Raw genomic sequence first — 18,497 nt, forward strand, 5'->3', positions numbered from 1 at the left:
CAAAACAAAACCCCTGTACTCATAGCATTGTAGTTTTCAGTTTCTATTTCAGCCAAAATATAACTGAAACTCTGAGACCCTCAAAAATATGAAGGCATGTCTCATTTGTATGTCTATCTAGTGCCTAATATAATTTCTTGCACACTATGGTCCTTATTATGTGTTTGTTGGATGGATGGATGGATGGATGGATGGATGGATGGATGGATGGATGGATGGATTTGTAAGTGAATAAACTAGTTGATGACCTTATAGGAAAAAACTGTTAAATACTTCTAAGTTTAATTGTTTCCTTAATCCATTTGGTGTTTTCTGACTCTGCTTCATGATTCCGGATTTTGTTTCCTGGAATCCTCTTTTTAAGATACCTATTCTACCCATATTAATTTCAAATAAGAGTCGAGTCTCTTTGCTTTTAAGTTGTTTTTTTTTTTCTCCTTTATCACCTCCAGAGTTGTTGCTACTACCAACTCCAGTCCCTTCAAGATGAAACATGTCAGGTCCTACTCCCCCATCTTCTTCATACCATCATAAGGTCAGGTTTTTCCTGACTTCATTTTAGGAATGACAGGATTCAAAATTTTGGAAGATTATTTTAATGATTTAGCACTCCCTGAAGACTCTTAAATCAGAACAACCTTCCCTGATCGAGACTGTTTAAGAATGGCTCACCCTGTAAATAAGAGATGACCAAGTCATCCTTCTCAATGCCCTGTTCAGCCTTGATTCAAAATGCCTTCCCTGTGGCATGAAACAAAAGAAGAACTTGTTTGTCCACCACGGTTAAGGTCTACTCTATAGGATCACTATGTTTCCCTAACACCCTTCCCTACTAGAAGCTTCTGCTTCTTACCACTATTCTTTGAGTACTTTACAGAGTTATTCCCATTACTATATCTACCCCATTGTCTCAAAAAGTAGAGTAGTTTATGTAAATAATATAATGCCAACCTTCCACCTACCAGTTGCTGGCGACAGTTTTGGTGTAGTCAGGGACTATAGAGGGGTAGAGGTTTCTCTTCCCCCATCTACAACAGAAAGCTCTGTCTTCTATATTTTGGGATATATCAGTTCCTTCCATGATGTAACAATGAGCTAACTAGTATCATGGATTGTGACTAAGAAAATCATTTCTCTGGAGGCCAGGTTCAGCCAGCTAGGAATCAAAACACTGAGGGAATAATTTAAAAGTTGATGTGTGCTTCATCCAAGGAGCATAGAAACACATCTGAATTTCCCATAACAAGTAAGGAAATGGCTCATTTCCCTAGATTAGAAGTAGAAAAAGTTATGATGTGTGATACCCCTCTAGACTGTGATGTGCATTTCCAATTCTACTGTCCCAAAGGACTATATCACTTAGAGATGTTGGATCCTTAGGAAAATGGAGACCTATCCAAACCTAATACTACACGAACTGCTTGAACAGCTTACAGATGTTTGCAATAAAGGCCTTAAGTAATAACTCCTTAATATTTCTTTTATTCAGTGTCTTCTACATGTGCTTAATGATTAGCTACTGTATGTCAGACACTGTACTAGGCACCAAGCATATAATGATGAATAAGAGAGAAACTCCTTATTTCCCTAAATCAACCTGTAACTTACTGTCCCATCTATGAATCCACAAATACTTGTCAATACCTCTCACCTAGAAATGTTCTCTGATAAAGAACTTTAGGTTCTATCTCAATTTAATTCTATCAGCCTGATCTCCATTTCATGTTTTTCAGAAATTTTTCTTCCTAAAATTATCTTTATATTATACTCTGTGAAGTGATGATGACAGAATTACCTTTAGTAAAGTTGCAGATACAAAATTAATACATGGAAATTTGTTGCATTTATATACACTAATAACAAATAGCAGAAAAAGAAATTAAGAAAATATCCCATTTGCAATTACACCAAAAAGAATAAAGCAGCTAGAAATAAACTTAACCAAAGAGGTGAAAGAACTATACTCTGAAAACTATAAAACACTGATGAAAGAAATTGAAGACAACAAAAACAAATGGAGAGATTTTCTATGCCCATGGGTTGGAAGAATTAATGTTAAAAAGGACATACTACCCAAAGAATTCTACAGATGCAATTCAATCCCTATCAAAATACCAACAGCATTTTTCACAGAACTAGAACAAATAATCCTAACATGTGTATGGAACCAAAAAAGACCCTGAATAGCCAAAGCAATCTTGAGAAAGAGGAACAAAGCTAGAGGTATCACACAATACCAGATTTAAAGATATACTACAAAGTGGTAGTAATCAAAACATTATGGTACTGGCACGAAAAGAGATACACAAATCAATGAAACAGGATACAGGTCCCAGAAATAAACTCACACTTACATGGTCAACTAATCTATCACAAAGGAGGCAAGAATATACAGTGGGAAAAAGACTGTCTATTCAACAAATGGTGTTGAGAAGACTGGACAGCAACATAGAAAAGAATGAAACTGGACCACTTTCTTATACCATACATAAAAATAAACTCAATATGGATTAAAAACCTAAATATGACACCTGAAACCATAAAACTTCTAGACCAGAACATAGGAAGTGATTTCTCTGACATCAGCCATAGCAACATTTTTCTAGATATGTCTCCTCAGGCAAGAGAAACAAAACCAAAAATAAACTATTCAGACTATGTCAAAATAAAAAGTTTCTTCCCAGCAAAGGAAAAAAAAAAACAGTAAAACAAAAAGGTAACCTACTGAATGGGACGAGATATTTGCAATAATAATGTATCCAACAAGGGGTTAATAGCCAAAATATATAAAAAGCTTATACAACTCAACATCAAAAAAAAAAAAGTCCAATTTAAAAGTGGGCAGAGGATGCGGCACCTGAGTGGCTCAGTTGGTTAAGCGGCTGCCTTCGGCTCAGGTCATGATCTCAGGGTCCTGGGATGGAGCCCTGCATTGGGCTCCCTGCTCAGCAGGGAGCCTGCTTCTCCTTCTCCCTCTGCCCCTCCCTCTGCTTGTGCTCTCTCTCTCTCTCTCTCTTTCTCTCTCTGTGTCAAATAAATAAAATCTTAATAAATACATAAATACATAAATACATAAATACATAAATACATAAATAAATAAATAAATAAATAAATAAATAAATAAAGGCAGAGAATCCGAATAGACATTTTTCCAAAGAAGACACCTGGCCAACAGACATATAAAGGGATGCTCAGCATTACTAATCATCAGAGAAATGCAAATCAAAACCACAATGAGATATCACCTTACACCTGTCAGAATGGCTAGAATCAAAAAGATAAGAAATAACAAGTATTGGTGAAGATATGGAGAAAAAGGAAACCTTGTGCACAGTTAGTGGGAATATAAATTGGTATAGCCACTATGGAAAACAGGATGGAGGTTTTCCCAAAAATTAAAAATAGAAATACCATATGATCCAGTAATTCTGCTACTAGGTATATACCTAAAGATAATGGAAAATGGTACCAAAAGATTGGGATCATGCCCTGCATATTTTCAGACCACAACGCTTTGAAACTGGAACTCAATCACAAGAGGAAATTTGGAAAGAACTCAAATACATGGAGGCTAAAGAGCATCCTACTAAAGAATAAATGGGTCAACAAGGAAATTAAAGAATTTTTAAAAATCATGGAAACAAATGAAAACGAAAACAAAATGTTCAAAACCTTTGGAATGCAGCAAAGGTGGTCCTAAGAGAGAAGTACATAGCAGTACAAGCCTTTCTCAAGAAACAGGAAAGGTCTCAAATGCACAAGCTAACCTTACACCTAAAGGAGCTGGAGAAAGAACAGCAAATAAAGCCTAAATCCAGAAGAAGAGAAATAATAAAGATCAGAGCAGAAATCAATGAAATAGAAACCAAAAGAACAGTAGAACAGATCAATGAAACTAGGAACTGGTTCTTTGAAAGAATAAGATTGAAGAGATAATGTGAATGCTTATGTTTATTGCAGTATTACCTACAATAGCTAAGATATAGAAGCAACACAAGTGTCCACTGATAGATGAATGGATAAAAAAGATGTGGTGTATATCTACAATAGAATACTATTCAGCCATAAAAAATAATGAGATCTTGCCATTTGCAACAACATGGGTGGACCAAGAGGGTATTATGCTGAGTGGAATAAGTCAGACAGAGAAAGACAAATGGCATATGATTTTACCCAGAGGTGGAATCTAAATAAATAAATAAATAAATAAATAAATAAATAAATAAAATGCAGAAAGAGACCCATAAATAAAGGGGAAAAAAACTGGTGGTTGCTGGAGGAGAGGAGGTTGGGGGATAGGCAAAATGGGTGAGTGGGAGATACAGACTTCCATTTGTGGAATGAATAAGTCACAGGGGTAAAAGATAAAGAATAAGGAATATAGTCAATGGTATTATAATAGTGTTGTAAGATGACAAATGATACCTATGCTAGTTGTTAACGTAGCATAATATATAGACTTATCAAATCATTATGGTATACACCTAAAATTAATGTAACATTGTGTGTCAATTATATTTCAACTGAAAAAAAAGGAACATGGAGGAAACTTAAAGGCATAGTACTAAGTGAAAGAAGCCAATCTGAAAATGCTACATACTATATAATTCCAATTATATGACATCTGGAAAAGGCAAAACTATGGAGGCAGTAAAAAGATCAATGGTTCCCAGGGCTTGGGGGGCAGGGGGCGGGGGTGGGGATAAGGAAGGATGAAAAGGCAGAGCACAGAGAATTTTTAGGGCAATGACACTACTCTGTATAATAATATCATGATAGATCCATGTCATTATACATTTGTCCAAACCTGCAAAATATTCAGCACCAAGAGTAAGCCATAATGTAAGCTATGGACATTGGGTGATTATGATGTTTTGTAACAAATATACCACTCTGCTGGAGGACACTGAAAATGAGGGAAGCTATGCATGTGTGGGGGCAGGGGAGGTATGGAAAATCTTTGTTCCTTTACTTTAATTTTGCTGTGGACCTAAGACTGTTTTAAGATAATTAAGTCTTAATTTTAAAAAATCGAGAAGAAACTCTCTCTCTTTTTGGATTTATCTACCCTTTCTGCCAATCCCTTTAGGCATAATGGTGTTAACAGCTCTACTGCTTCTAATCCCTGGTTATGGTACTGCCCCATATGACTCCTCCATATCTAACATTTTATAGACAGTCCCTCTGTGAGTTTCTCTTTGTGAATTATTCTATTTGGAGTGTGTCATCAGTTTTCTCTTAGGGTTCTAAATGATATAGATAATTTTCTATAAATGTGTCCTTAAGCCCATCAACTTGTTCCGTCCTATTTCCTATGCCCTTATGACTAAGATGCTCCATCATCATAGATAATACAAATTCCCACTTATCTCTGTTTTCTGAAGCCTCCCGTCCTGGGGCTTCTATCCTTCTGCTTTCTATCGCCCCCTATGCCTGCTAGACAGCTCTCACCTTAAAAGTGCTTTGGGCCACCCCTACACGGATTCCTTGAGCTTATCTCTTCCTCTTTGTTGCTTTTGCTGGGACACATCCTCCCATACATTCAAAGAAAGGGTACTTATAAATTTTATAAATCTTTGCATGGCTGAAAAGGTCTTATACTACTTTCATATCTGATTGGTGGTTTTGTTCTGTCTAGAATTCTAGGCTGAAAATCAGTTTCGGACACTTTTCTACCATATTGAAGGGTCCAGTGTTGTTACTACTCTAATGCCTTTTGGATTTTACTTACTGTTTTGTGGCCTACATTTTTTTCTGTCTCTCTCAATAATTTTATAATCTTCTCAACCTCTAGGGGAATAAAATTGCATAATAAAGCACCTTAGTTCTTGTTTTCACATACTAGGGTGGGCAATCAATACATATTTTGTATCTGGAGACTTAAACTTTCCTGCTATGAGTTTTCCTTTCATTGTTTCTTTTAAATTCTTCCCTCTGTTTTCTCTGGAAACAAATATGAGTTGAATGTTTTACCTCTTGCTTAGATTTTTCATATTTTTTTCTATTGTTCATTTCTTTGATTTTTTTAAAATTCTACTTTCATGGAGACTTCTTTGACTCTATCTTTCAACCTCTGTTGATTTGTCTTAATTTTATTTATTACTCCTTTTATTTTGTTTCCAAAAATAATATTTTTATTGTTTAGTTTTTTTTAATATCATGTTCTCATTTCAGAATTGCAAATATTATCTCTGATCAATGTAAAGATATCAGTGGTTTTCAAAGTGAATTTTTTTCTGTGTTATCTTGGATTCCACAAAATTCCTGTGGGCCTTCCTAAAGTCTTACTTTTTACTTTAACATCTTATATGTATTAAAGAATTTGGCGTCAAAATTTTGACCAAAAACTCTGGATCAATAGAGCAGAGCCAACGAACTGGTTGGATTCTGGTCAGGGTTCTAGCAGAGAAACAGCCATCCAATTTATGATCTCCAAAGGCAGAACGTGAAAGACTTTTCTCTAATATAATTTAATTTCTTAATGCAAAGATATCAATATTCTGTATGTGAAGCATAAGCCTGTGTGAGCCTTTGGGAGTGAAGAGAGAGGATGGGAGACTGAACCATTCCTTTCTCTTAATCTCCCTATTACTAGCCCTGAATGCCACCATCTCCTTTACGTGGTGCCCTGGCATCTCAAACATGTCAGGGATTCTGGGAGATAAATCTGTCTATTTCTCCTCAGTATCCCCCTCAGTTGCTATTTTAGCGTTAGCCTTTTTATATGGCCAAAGCAATTACACCTTTGTCTTCTCTTTTCCAAATATTTGTTGGAATCTTCTGTCTGCACAGTCTAACTTCTGTCCTGTTTTCTTTGTTGCTCTGAGTATAAACTTGTTTCCCCATTGCTGTTGTTATTGTTGTTAACTTATTTAGATCTTAGAGAGAAAAGGGAAAACTAATGTAGCCCACAGTTTTAAATATAAGTTCAACATATTTATTTTTTTAAATAGGTATAAGTAAAAAGGATAGACTGATCCTTTTCTCCAGAGAAAAAATAATATGAAAAATATAATGACATATAAAATAACACATGTAATAAAAATATAGTGACATATAAGAAAATAACATAAAAAAGTGTTAGTGGTGATCATGTATAGAAAGCCTAAGGGCACAGAAATCATTTTAAAGAGTTTTCAAAAGTCTCACTCACCAACTACAACCAACATCATAGTATCCACCTCCCGTGAAAGGGACAGACTGGTAAATGTAATGTTTCAGTGGGGCCACCATAAGTAATGTCAAGTCTCTGTTACTAAGGAAAAAGGAACCATGGATACTGGGGTAACAACAGGTAGACTGTGTCACAAGAATCTATGGTGCATCCAGCATTGTGCCATATACGGGGAGTGGAAAAGAAGTAAGATACATTACTTACATCCTTAATAAGCCATAGAAATGAGATTAAATACACTAAGGGAAAATAATCAGGGCAGAATTTTTGGAAGATATGAGTCATGAACAAGATCTAGAGTTCCTCAGAGGGTGCCCAGCTGGCTCAGTCAGTGGAGCATGCGACTCATGATCTTGGGATTGTGAGATCAAGCCCCACATTGGGTGTAGAGACTGTTTAAAAATAAAATCTTGGGGTGCCTGGGTGGCTCAGTGGATGCGTGTCAAACTCTTGGTTTCAGCTCAAGTATGATCATGAGATCAAGACCACATCAGGCTCTGGGCTCAGCAGGGAGTCTGCTTGAAGATTCTCTCCCTCTGCCCCTCCCTCCATGTGCACACACTCTCTGTCTCTCCAAAATAAGTAGAATAAATGTTTTAAAAAATAAAATAAAATCTTAAGAGTAAAAAAATAAAGAGTAAATTAAAAGTTCTTCAGAATAAAATTGCCTTTTCCACCCAGCTATTCTACTCAGCTATTACACTTCCGTTTTTAAGAGAAATGGTCAGATTCCTCAGAGACAGTTTTCTCTTGTAACCTCTTTCTAAATCATTCAATTACAGATTAAGAAAGCTTAATTTGAATCAAAGGGGTCTACAACATGAGACCCCTTTAACTGAGATACTGAGTTGGAGTTTTTACCCTCCTACTCTAAAAGTAAAAGAAGATAAACCTTGACAGTATGGAAACGTCTAAGTTTAGCCCACCTAAAGACAGAAAAAGAAAACTGTCTCAAATTATTGCCTGTTCAGGGAAAACCTTGTACAAGACAGTTGAATTTTAAAGACTATTCCTTAAACTCATTACTAAGTTACAGACCACTGAAGGCATCAGCTAATTCTCTGATTTTGCAATTCTGACGATCTATCCCTTCTGCTTTTCCTTCAAGGAGACCTTGCGACTCCATATCCATTTCATGGCATTCTTTACATCCTCATTCCCCAGAGTGTAGATGAGTGGGTTTAACATCGGGGTAATGGTAGTATAGAACACAGACACAGCCTTATCCAGTGGGAAAGTAGTGGATGGACGCAGATAAATAAAGAAACAAGGGACAAAGAAGAAAGTTACTACAGTGAAATGAGACCCACAGGTAGAGAGAGCCTTATGCCGGCTCTCTGAAGACCGCTTGCGAAGACTGAATAGAATGACGGTGTAGGAGGCCAGTAGAATGAGGAAACACCCCAGAGAGATGAGACCACTGTTGGCAATCACCAACATATTTACCAGGGTTGTTTTAGTCAAGTTTTAGGACTGGGTGGACATCACAAAAGTAGTGGTCAATGACCTGATTATTGCAGAAAGGCAGCTGAAAGGTCAGGAGGGTCTGAACAAAGGAATGACCCACTACAACACTACAACAAAAACTTATGATTTACTATATGCTGACTAACTGAACATAATAAAAAAAAGAAATAAAATTCAGTTTGGTTGAACACATAATAGTACATTTTTAAGAATGCTAGATATGTGGAAGTAATGCTAGCTCTTGTGATCAGTGCAACCAGTAGATGAAATGTATTAAAATCAGATTAAGCAGTTTTTCCATGTGAAAACAAAGTGGTCTTACAAAAAATAAAATGCATATTTGTATTATATTCTAATCTGTAATAAAATGATGAAGAAAAACACAGCTCTTTTGAAAGTAAACTAGCCAAACCATTCTGATTTGTACAAGGAATCATTCTGAATACCTGAACTTGGATTCTTACATATAAATGCTTCTTAGCTAGCAGTTTCTGTTAGAAGTTGTTCATATATTTTTTCTTAAAAGGCTAGCACATTTAAATTATTAGAAATTCAATTTCTTTCTCCCCTCGAAATTCTTTCCCTTGTTTAAAATTTATGAAAGCACTTATTTTACTCTATGACCAACTAGAATTGGAGCTCCATTAAATTGAAGAAACATTAAAATCGAATGTATGGATTTCTTCTGGGAACAAGAAAAATATTTGGTACTCATACAAGGAGGATAAAGTATTTTGTCATTTACAAACACACAGTGAATTTTCACCTACAGTTAACAAATCCAGCCATAGGTGATAAACAAATATGAACACAGATAACATGTAAAACTCCTATAGGAAATAAAGAATGTGTATTTTCATTCAACAAATATTTATTGAGCTGCAAATATATGCCAGCAGTGTGCTAATGACTGAGGTGATTATGATTTTGAACAGAATAGAAGAGATACTATCCCTTGTGGAGTAAGCATTCTTTTTTTTTTTTTTTAAAGATTTTATTTGTTTATTCGACAGAGATAGAGACAGCCAGCGAGAGAGGGAACACAAGCAGGGGGAGTGGGAGAGGAAGAAGCAGGCTCCTAGCGGAGGAGCCTGATGTGGGGCTCGATCCCATCACGCCGGGATCACGCCCTGAGCCGAAGGCAGACGCTTAACCGCTGTGCCACCCAGGCGCCCCTGGAGTAAGCATTCTAATACGAAAGACAGACAAGGTACAAAATAATTGCAGATTTTGATAACTGCTATGAACAAATAAAACAATGTGACAGAGAGCAAGTAAGAGGTGTCAACTTCAGAGAGCACTGTGACTGAAATACAGTGAATAAGGGGGAGTATGAGATGAGTTTGAACAGGTAGTCAGAAGTCAGAACCTATAGAGTCCTAGAGGTCATGGTAAGGAGTTTTGGCTTTATTCTAAAAAGAGTGGAAAGAATTCAAAAGAATTTTTTCGAAGTAATTGAAATTATTTCATAAATGTTTTTTGACTGTCACTCTAGAAGGATCAGACAGGTGAAAATGGGAAAGCAGGTAACTGACTGCCTTCCAGAAAATAACCAATAATATTAACACTAGGATACTGCCAAAGGAAAAAAAAACATAAATGGATAGATTTGGTGTTTTTAAGAGATAAGACATTTTAAAAAGCATGAATTAATGTGAAAGCAGTAGAAACAAAGAGAAATGGACAAATTAAGATTTTTTTAGAAGTGGAAATGACAGGAGTTGCCTTAATTACTAATAATGGAAAACTAGATTGTTCAGAATTACTACCAACAGGGAAAAAAATTGATAAAATGCATCAAAAAGCTAACAAGATAGAAAGCAACAACAACAGTGGATTTTTTGGGTGATTCAGAACCCAGAAAGTTAAACACTGGAGCACCAAACTTTCATTTTCCCTGACAGCATTTCCAAATGTGGTGAATTTGGGGATTTGTTTCAGAAGCTTTGCAAAAGGAAGTTAAGTCTCAGGGTCTTCCCTAGATGGGGAGCCTTATAGGAAATACTCTTTTTTTAAAAAAGATTTTATTTATTTATCTGAGAGAAAGAATGAGGGGAGAGAGAAAGAGATGGAAAGAGATAAAGAGAGAGAGAGAGAGCATGATCGGGGGAGAGACAGAAGGAGAAGCAGGCTCCCTGCTGATAAGGGAGTCCAATGCAGGACTCGATTCCAGGACCCTGAGATCATGACCTGAGCTGAAGGCAGATGCTGAACCGACTGAGCCACCCAGGTGCCCCTAGGAAATACTCTTCATCTTAAACTGGGACACAAAGAGGTACATCTTTAGGATAAGTGGAAAACAGAACTACCAGGTATTTACCCAAAGAAAACAAAAACACTAATTCAAAAAGATAATGTGCTCTCTTAGTTTATTGCAGCATTATTTACAATAGCCAAGATATGGAAGCAACCTAAGTGTCCAGGAAGACAAATGGATAAGGAAGGTATGGTATATATATACACAATGGAATATTACTCAGTCATAAAAAAGAACAAGATCCTGCCATTTGTAACAACATGGACCACCCTAAGGAGCATTATGCTAAGAGAAATAAGTCGGACTGAGAAAGACAAATACCATATGGTTTTGCTCATATGTGGAATCTAAAAGACAAAACAAATAAACAAACAAGAAGAATCAGATCTATAAATACAGAGAACAAACTCATGGTTGAGAAATGGGAGGGGAATGTGGAGATGGGCAAAATGGGTGACGGGGAGTGGGAGATACGGGCTTCCACTTATGGAATGAATAAGTCAAGGGAATAGAAGGCACAGCATAGGGAATATGGTCAATGGTATTGGAACAGTGTTGCATGGTGACAGATGATAGTTGCTCTTGTGGTGATCATTGTATAACATAGAGACTTCTCAAATCACTATGTGGTACACCTGAAACTAACATTGTGGGCCAACTACACTCAAAGAATATTTTTAAAATTAAAAAAATAAAAAAGAACTAAGTGTGCTTCCTAACCCAATTCAAATGAACTGTACAGAAGGGTGCCTTAACAATGAATATGGTAGGGCCATGGAGGAGAGAAAAATCTTTGAGAAGTCTGGACCAGACAGAGACACTCATGAAGGTAGCAGCCTTAGTATATATATTGGGAATCTCAGACTTTGCTTCTGCTTAACGATATCCCTAACAAAGTGTCCTCAGGTGCCTGACAGACACAAACACAAATCCTCCGGGAAGGAAGGTGTTCTCCTGCTGGGTCTTAGAGAAAACCCACAAAGAACTTTTCAAGGGCAGTAAGCAGACAGAGCCAAAATTAACTGTGTTACTTTTCTATTGGCAATGTAATGTAACAAATTACCACAAACTGGTGGCTTAAACAAATTTATCATGTTATAGTTCTGAAGATTAGCAGTTTGACAAGACCACTCTGGGCTAAAAATCAAGGTGTAGGGAGAGTTACATTCCTTCCTGGAGGCTCTAGGGAAGAATCTGTACCCTTCCCTTCTTTGGTTTTTAAAGGCTTCCCCTCTTCCCTGGCTGGTAGCTCCCTTCCTCCTTCTTCAAAGCCAGCAAGGGTAAGTGAATTCCTTCTCATGCTACCATCTCTCTGGTTTCTGAAGTTAAGGGCCTACTGAGAGAAATGAGGACAATCCCCAGTCCTTAATCTTAATCACATCTGCAAAATCCATTTCGCCATGTGAAGTAGCAGGTTGACAGAGTTTGAATATGTTATCCTGAGGATTTAGGCCATGGACATCTATGGAGGCCATTATTTTACCTACCACAATATATCATGAAATAAGGTGCTATGCACGAGAGCCAACAAACACCTCAGACAGAAGAAACAGAACACTCAGACATCACACACTGGGCTTATCACACATCATATATAAAAGAACTTTCAGAGAAAGATTTTTTTAAAAAATAATTGTGCCTAAAGAAGGAAAACACAAAGTTTGCCTATTATCACAGTTAAGAAGGGCACATTTTCCACCTTCTCCACATTGCTTCTATTTATCATGTCATTACTTTACCTTAGTTTTACCACATTATCCTTCACAGATGTTGTTCTTGCTGATACAATCCTAGTACGGCAGTTACCCTCCCATTCCCACAACATTCAAGATATAATCCCTTGTATCTGGTTTTCACTGTAACTGTTCAGAAATCAACTTTCTGCCTAATGTTGTTTTTGGAATGCTAATCTGTTTTTCCCTTATTCCTTTTCAGCTATTATTATTTTTTAAAGATTTATTCATTTATTTGAGAGAGAGAGAGAGAGAGAGAGAGAGAGAGAAAGAGCACACACAGGTGAATGAATGTAGGGGCAGAGGGAGAGGGTGAGAGAGAATCTCAACCAGACTCCCCTCTGAGTGCAGAGACTGACATGGGGCTCCATTCCATGACCCTGAGATCATGACCTGAGCCAAAACCAAGAGTTGGACACTTAACTGACTGAGCCACACATGCCCCCTGAGTTATTACTTTTGTCCTTAGTTTCCATTTTTTACAATTTGTATATCACAAATTTTTAATTTTATACTGTTAGAATGTGTTAGACTTGCTCTTTGAAGTTTTAGATTTTTGTGCTTGACCAAATCTATAAAAATTTTCAGATATTAGCTCTTTAAATATCACTTGACTCTTCCTTTCTTTGGAATTGTCAATTAAACTAATGTTAGACTTCCACATTTAACTTCTCTTTCATTTTTCTCTTTTTGTCTCTTCACAATGCATTAATGTCCAACGTCTTCTGATGTAGTCTCTAGTTAATTTATTCTCCTATGTGCTCTCCCATCCACTATTAAATCTGTCCAATGAGTTTTTAATTTTCATTATTATATATTTTTTTATTCTGGATAGTTATATTTTCTCCAAAAAAAAAAAAAATCCCATATCCATTAACCAGTGTGTTGACACATCTATCTGGTGTCAGTGGATGAAAGTGTAACACCATAGAGAAGTTTAAATCAATTTCCATGATGGAAGAAGCTCTCAATACCTTCATGAAGAAAAGTTAGTAAGAGAAGTGATGTCTAGACTTTTAAAAAAATCAGTTAAAGTCCTTACCTCTTTCTCTTTTGTTAGGGTTGGGAGGGATGGGTGTTAAAGAAAAAAAAAATGCTGACCCCTAACTGTTAGGGAGAAGAAATGCCTGCTGGCTGCTAACTCTCCTGGTGAAGCTGCAAAAAAGGGACTATGTCAGCAGAAAGTGAATCTAAATACCACAGAAAACAAATCTACATGCCAAATGTTACTGTCCACAAAGGCAGAAGAAAATTCCAGTGAATTTCCAGCTTGTGAAATAGAAGGGAAAGATCTTTGCAAGCTTGATCCTCATAAAAGCATTTCCATCACAATGTGAAATTCCCTACCATGTTGCACACAAAATTTGGAAAATCTTTCTTCACTTCATTACAACGTGGACATACTTCCATTTGGGATGGTACAAAAGCCAATGTAGTAAGCAACCTATGGTAGCCTGCCACAGATGACATTAAGAAAGAACAGATCTTAGACAAAATTATTATTAAGTGGAGAAATGCACTTGGTTCTTGTTCACTCTCCCTTTTGTACCCCATTCCCAACACCCTATACATACTGTGGTTCTACTACCTCAAGCTGACTGTTGATGCACAGAGATCCCCATATTGCATGATAATGACCTATAAATGCTTTATATTCCAATCATTCTTTTTTTCTGGTTCTTAAGGAGTTTTATTGGTCAACTTTAACCCCATCTCTGGATTTCTGACCCAGGAGGAAGCTTACCACAGCCTGGACTGAGTCTAGAGCCCCTTGATAAATAAAAGACCTATTTACATACAAAACACAAACACAGACATCTGGAAACTTACTGGCCTATACCAAACAACATAAAAAACCATTCTCAGAAATCTCCAGAGAAGGTCAGCTCACCTCCTGCTGTTCTCCGCCCTGCCCACCCCTTATCCCCTGCCCCCACGTGGGTTCTAAAGCACTGATGTGCTGTATTCCACAGAGTCCACAGGATGGCATAAACATTTCACAAAAGTGCCCAGCTCCGAGACAGCATGGTTCCATTTCTCCCGGGGTTAGCTGTCAGAAGTGAGATTAACGCCAGACAACAGAGACCCTCCTCCATGCTTCCCATAGGAGGTTAGCCTCCAGATGCAGTGCGGAGCTGGGCCATCGTTATCTTCTCTGTAGAGTGTTCTATGGTCTATGATCTTACGGCTCCCCTGCCCAACAAGGTAGGCATTGTTGTTTCTATTTAACAAGGAAACTGTTGCTCAGAGAGATTAGAGGACTTGTCCAAGATCATACAGACAAAAAAGCGATAAGAGCAGGACTCAAAGCAAAGTCTTTGAAGTACAAAACTGGTGTCCCTTCTCCCAGTCATCACAACGGGCAACGGTTTACCTGGTACTGACTTGGACACAAGCAAGAGGAACTGTGGTGTGAGGAGGGGTGGCTTACATATGCAGGGCAGGAAACTTCAGCAGCTCATGCTGGCATGGGAGGCTCCTAAGCCCAGCTCTTCCAGGATGGATGGACAAGGAAGAAGTGGTTGAATGTCAGGGGCTCACATGGGCAACAGAACACAGTAGAGAGACCATGGGCCCTCACATCTGCCTTGAGCCTTGGTCCCATTAGCGTCTGTGTCCCATGCCCCAGTTCTTCAGCAGTGAAGGCTAGGGACACTTTGCTCACTCACAACACTCAGTTTAGGTTCTTCTAAGGAAGCCGAAGGAGGCTTCTCAGAGCTGAGTGACCTCTTAAAGCTCAAAGTTACGGCCATTTCCTACAGTTTCCTAAGAGTAGAGGGCAGAGAGCCTGTTCCCTGGAGCTGCTCTCAGGAGCTCTTAATCAGATTAGCAGCCCCTTCCACTAGTAGAGAGCTCCTGGGTCTTCCAACCTCTTTTACATCCACAGTCCTATTTGACTTCGTAACAGAGATGAAGGATTAGCCAGCATTCTCCCCACATTGGCCATCAGTCGTGGCAGAACCAAGACTTTTCAGCTGACGCTCTTTCAGGATTAGAATCCGGAATTCAGGTGGGGAAGCCACCCCGTGATCTAAATCCCATTGTTGATCACGAGGATACACAGGGCAAAGCCCCGAGTCTACCTGCTCGGCTGTCCCTCCCAGGTTTAGCATCACAGAATGGAGGGCAAAAGTAGACGGTATGACCACGGTGGGACCCACAGCCACCAGAATTGAGTCAAAGGGTATAAATGTCATTGTCATGAAAATCCAGCAACTCTTCTAGAGCCTGTTGGTTAGAAAGAGCTCTGCTATAACCCCATGCCCAGTCTTGCAAAGTCATGACAGGGCAGAGCTGGGAAAGACCAAGGTCCATGATGATCCATAAGTGGGTCATCTCTGTCCTAACGGGTGAGAAGACAGAGGCCCAGGGAAGGGAGGGCACCTGCCCAAGGTCCTACAGGTACCTGACGGCAGAGCCGAGTCTCAAATCCTGGGCTCCTGACTTCATCACAGCACGCATGGCTCATAGGGAAGCTCTGAAAAGCCTCAAGGAAGTCTAGAGTCATGATCCAGCCACACTTTTTATAAGGATGTCTCCCCTGAGCCATCCCAGAGGAGGGTGCCGTGTGGATCCCTTGGGGGAGGAAGGAGAGCCACCAACGCGTGCTGCCTCAGAGGCTTTGCCCACTCTTAATCTTACTGTGACCATCTTCATCTTCTGCTTTCCTCCCTCCCTCGCCTACTCCCTCCCAGGGGGTCACCCCCCTGAGGGTTTACTTTGCCCTGTCATCCATCCTGTAAGGGTGGGTGATATGGGGAGAAGAAAAAAGAGCATTTGTGGAATTTCTACCAGTTACAGGTGCATCTCCCTTCAGCAGACAGGCGGGCACAGCGGGCAAAGCTGGTGTACCTGCTGTACCCCCCCCCTTTGGTTCCTTCATGAAAGAAGCCTCCCTATACAAACAAACAAACCTGGGATCTAGACAGAGAAAGAGGATCTTTCTCACAGGTTCTCACTTCTCCCCCCTCCTCGTTGCACTGGGTGTGCCAGTCGGGTTAGGATGGGGACAAACAGTCAAGGCGGGAGAGCAGCCCGAGTCTCTGCCACCTGCAGACCCCCAGACAGGACCACCCTCAGCCCGCCTGAGATCTGGGGCACCACACCCACCACACGTGTGGGCCCCCAGGCACCCTGTGAATGCACAGGATCAGGGAAGCGAGGCTTTGACTCTCCCTGATTCCCAAGGTGGGAGATTGGGAGCAAACGAGGGTCCGCCCGCACACCAGAGGCACCTGTAATACCATGGGTAGGACGGCCATTCTGGCCCCCTCACCCTGCTTCAAAGTGGGCTCCCCCTACTCCAACCCTGGCCCTCCCAGCTTTTACACCCAGTGCTGAGATGAGCAGAGCTCCTCCGCCAGTCCCACAGGCAAGTGTTCCCTAAAAGGTGATGGTCTCAGTGGAGGCCTTGCCGTCCACCTGCACTGAGTCCTTTGGTGAGCCTTCAGGCCCAGGGTCCCCGCTGAGTCTGGGGCTGAGGGTGAGAGTGGGCAAGCCGCTGGAGCAGGTCAGCAGGGTGGTGCGGCGGCTCGAGGGGCTGTCGCTGGAGTGCCATGAGCGGGGCCGGGGCCGGGGTCCCCCACAGCAGGCCAGGCGGCACAGGGGGTGAGGCCGCAAGTGGCTGTTGAAGCCCATGTAGACCCAGGGATTGCAACAGCTGCTGAGGCTGCCCAGGAGCATGGAGATGGTGAAGGCCACGTCGGTGGAATCTTCATCAGGGGCATTCTTGTCCCACACAGACCACATGTGGATGCTGAAGAAGGGTGCCCAGCAGGCGATGTAGGCCAGCACGATGACAAAAGTCATTTTCACGGTTTGGATCTTGGCCCTGGAGATGGTGCTGATGCTGCTGACACAGGACGGCAGCCCCCGCATGGCTGCAGCTGGGCCAGAAGGTGAGGTCCTGTCCCAAGTCCTCCAGCCCCTTCCTTCCACCTTCTGGGTCTGCGTCTTGACTTCTAGGTTTTTACAGATCTCGTGGTAGATGAGGCTGTAGCAGGCCATGAGCATGGCCACAGGCAGGACAAAGATGGCCAGGGTGGTCCACGTGATATAGACCCGAGGCCCCCAGGGGTTGCGGAAGTCTGCCCAGCAGTCCAGCACCCCAGTGCCCTGGATCACCTCCCGCAAAGAAAAGATGAAGACTTGAGTCAGGCTGAGGATGGCAGCCAGCAGCCAGGGAGCAGCGATGAGCTGGTAGGTGGACTGGCTGGGCTGCTGGAGGCTGCGCAGGGGGCGGCAAACAGCCAGGTAGTGGTCCAGCGTCATGGCCAGCAGCATGTAGGTGGAGGCAAACATGCTAAGCCCCTGCAGATACTTGACGGCCCGGCAGAGGAGGTCAGGGCCCCGGAAGCGGTAGGTGATGTCCCACAGCAGCTGGGGCAGCACCTGGAAGAGTGCCACGCCCAGGTCAGTCAGGGCCAGGTGCAGAACAAACAGGTGCATGCGGGAGCGCTTGTGGCTGGGCTGTCCCAGGGTCAGCAGCACAGTCAGATTGCCCCCTGTCGCCAGCACCAGGACGGTGCCCAGGACTCTGATCTCTACCTTGGCCAGCTCCTCATCCCGGCCCAGCCAGGGTGTGGTGGCATTGGGGGCAGAGAAGGGGCCCAGAGGAGTGGGGTTGGCAGCCCAGGCAGACCCATAATCCATGGCTGACTTTGCTGGGAGGGAAGGGAAGGAGGCTGAGAGAGGGGCGCACAGTGTGGAGGCAAGTGGAGAGGTCTGATGGGTGAAATGGAGGGAAAAGGGCAAGGTTTCAGATGGGGAGAAGGGGGAATGACAGGGAGAAGGTGAAAATAGGTAGGAATAGAGAGGAGGAGAGAGAAAGAGATAAGGAAGGAGGAGATCCTGATCCCACAATGTG

At 40.9% G+C, this 18,497-nt stretch overlaps 1 protein-coding gene and 1 pseudogene across 1 annotated transcript; both read right to left on the minus strand.

Annotated features, from left to right (window-relative positions):
- Positions 1–8,257: 8,257 nt before the first annotated feature.
- On the minus strand, positions 8,258–16,893 carry LOC125281047 (olfactory receptor 4S2-like; annotated as a pseudogene).
- Positions 16,894–17,014: 121 nt separating this feature from the next.
- On the minus strand, positions 17,015–18,283 carry LOC113249774 (vasopressin V1b receptor-like). The gene has a single exon (XM_044381028.2). It carries the CDS (start codon positions 18,281–18,283, stop codon positions 17,015–17,017), a length of 1,269 nt encoding a protein of 422 aa, XP_044236963.2.
- Between the last annotated feature and the right edge of the window lie 214 nt (positions 18,284–18,497).

This window comes from Ursus arctos, unplaced genomic scaffold, assembly GCF_023065955.2.
Source record: "Ursus arctos isolate Adak ecotype North America unplaced genomic scaffold, UrsArc2.0 scaffold_6, whole genome shotgun sequence".
Classification (NCBI taxonomy): domain Eukaryota; kingdom Metazoa; phylum Chordata; class Mammalia; order Carnivora; family Ursidae; genus Ursus; species Ursus arctos.

Excerpts from the sequence above, each read along its gene's own strand:
- LOC113249774 (XM_044381028.2), bottom strand. The coding sequence starts at position 18,283 with ATGGATTATGGGTCTGCCTGGGCTGCCAACCCCACTCCTCTGGGCCCC.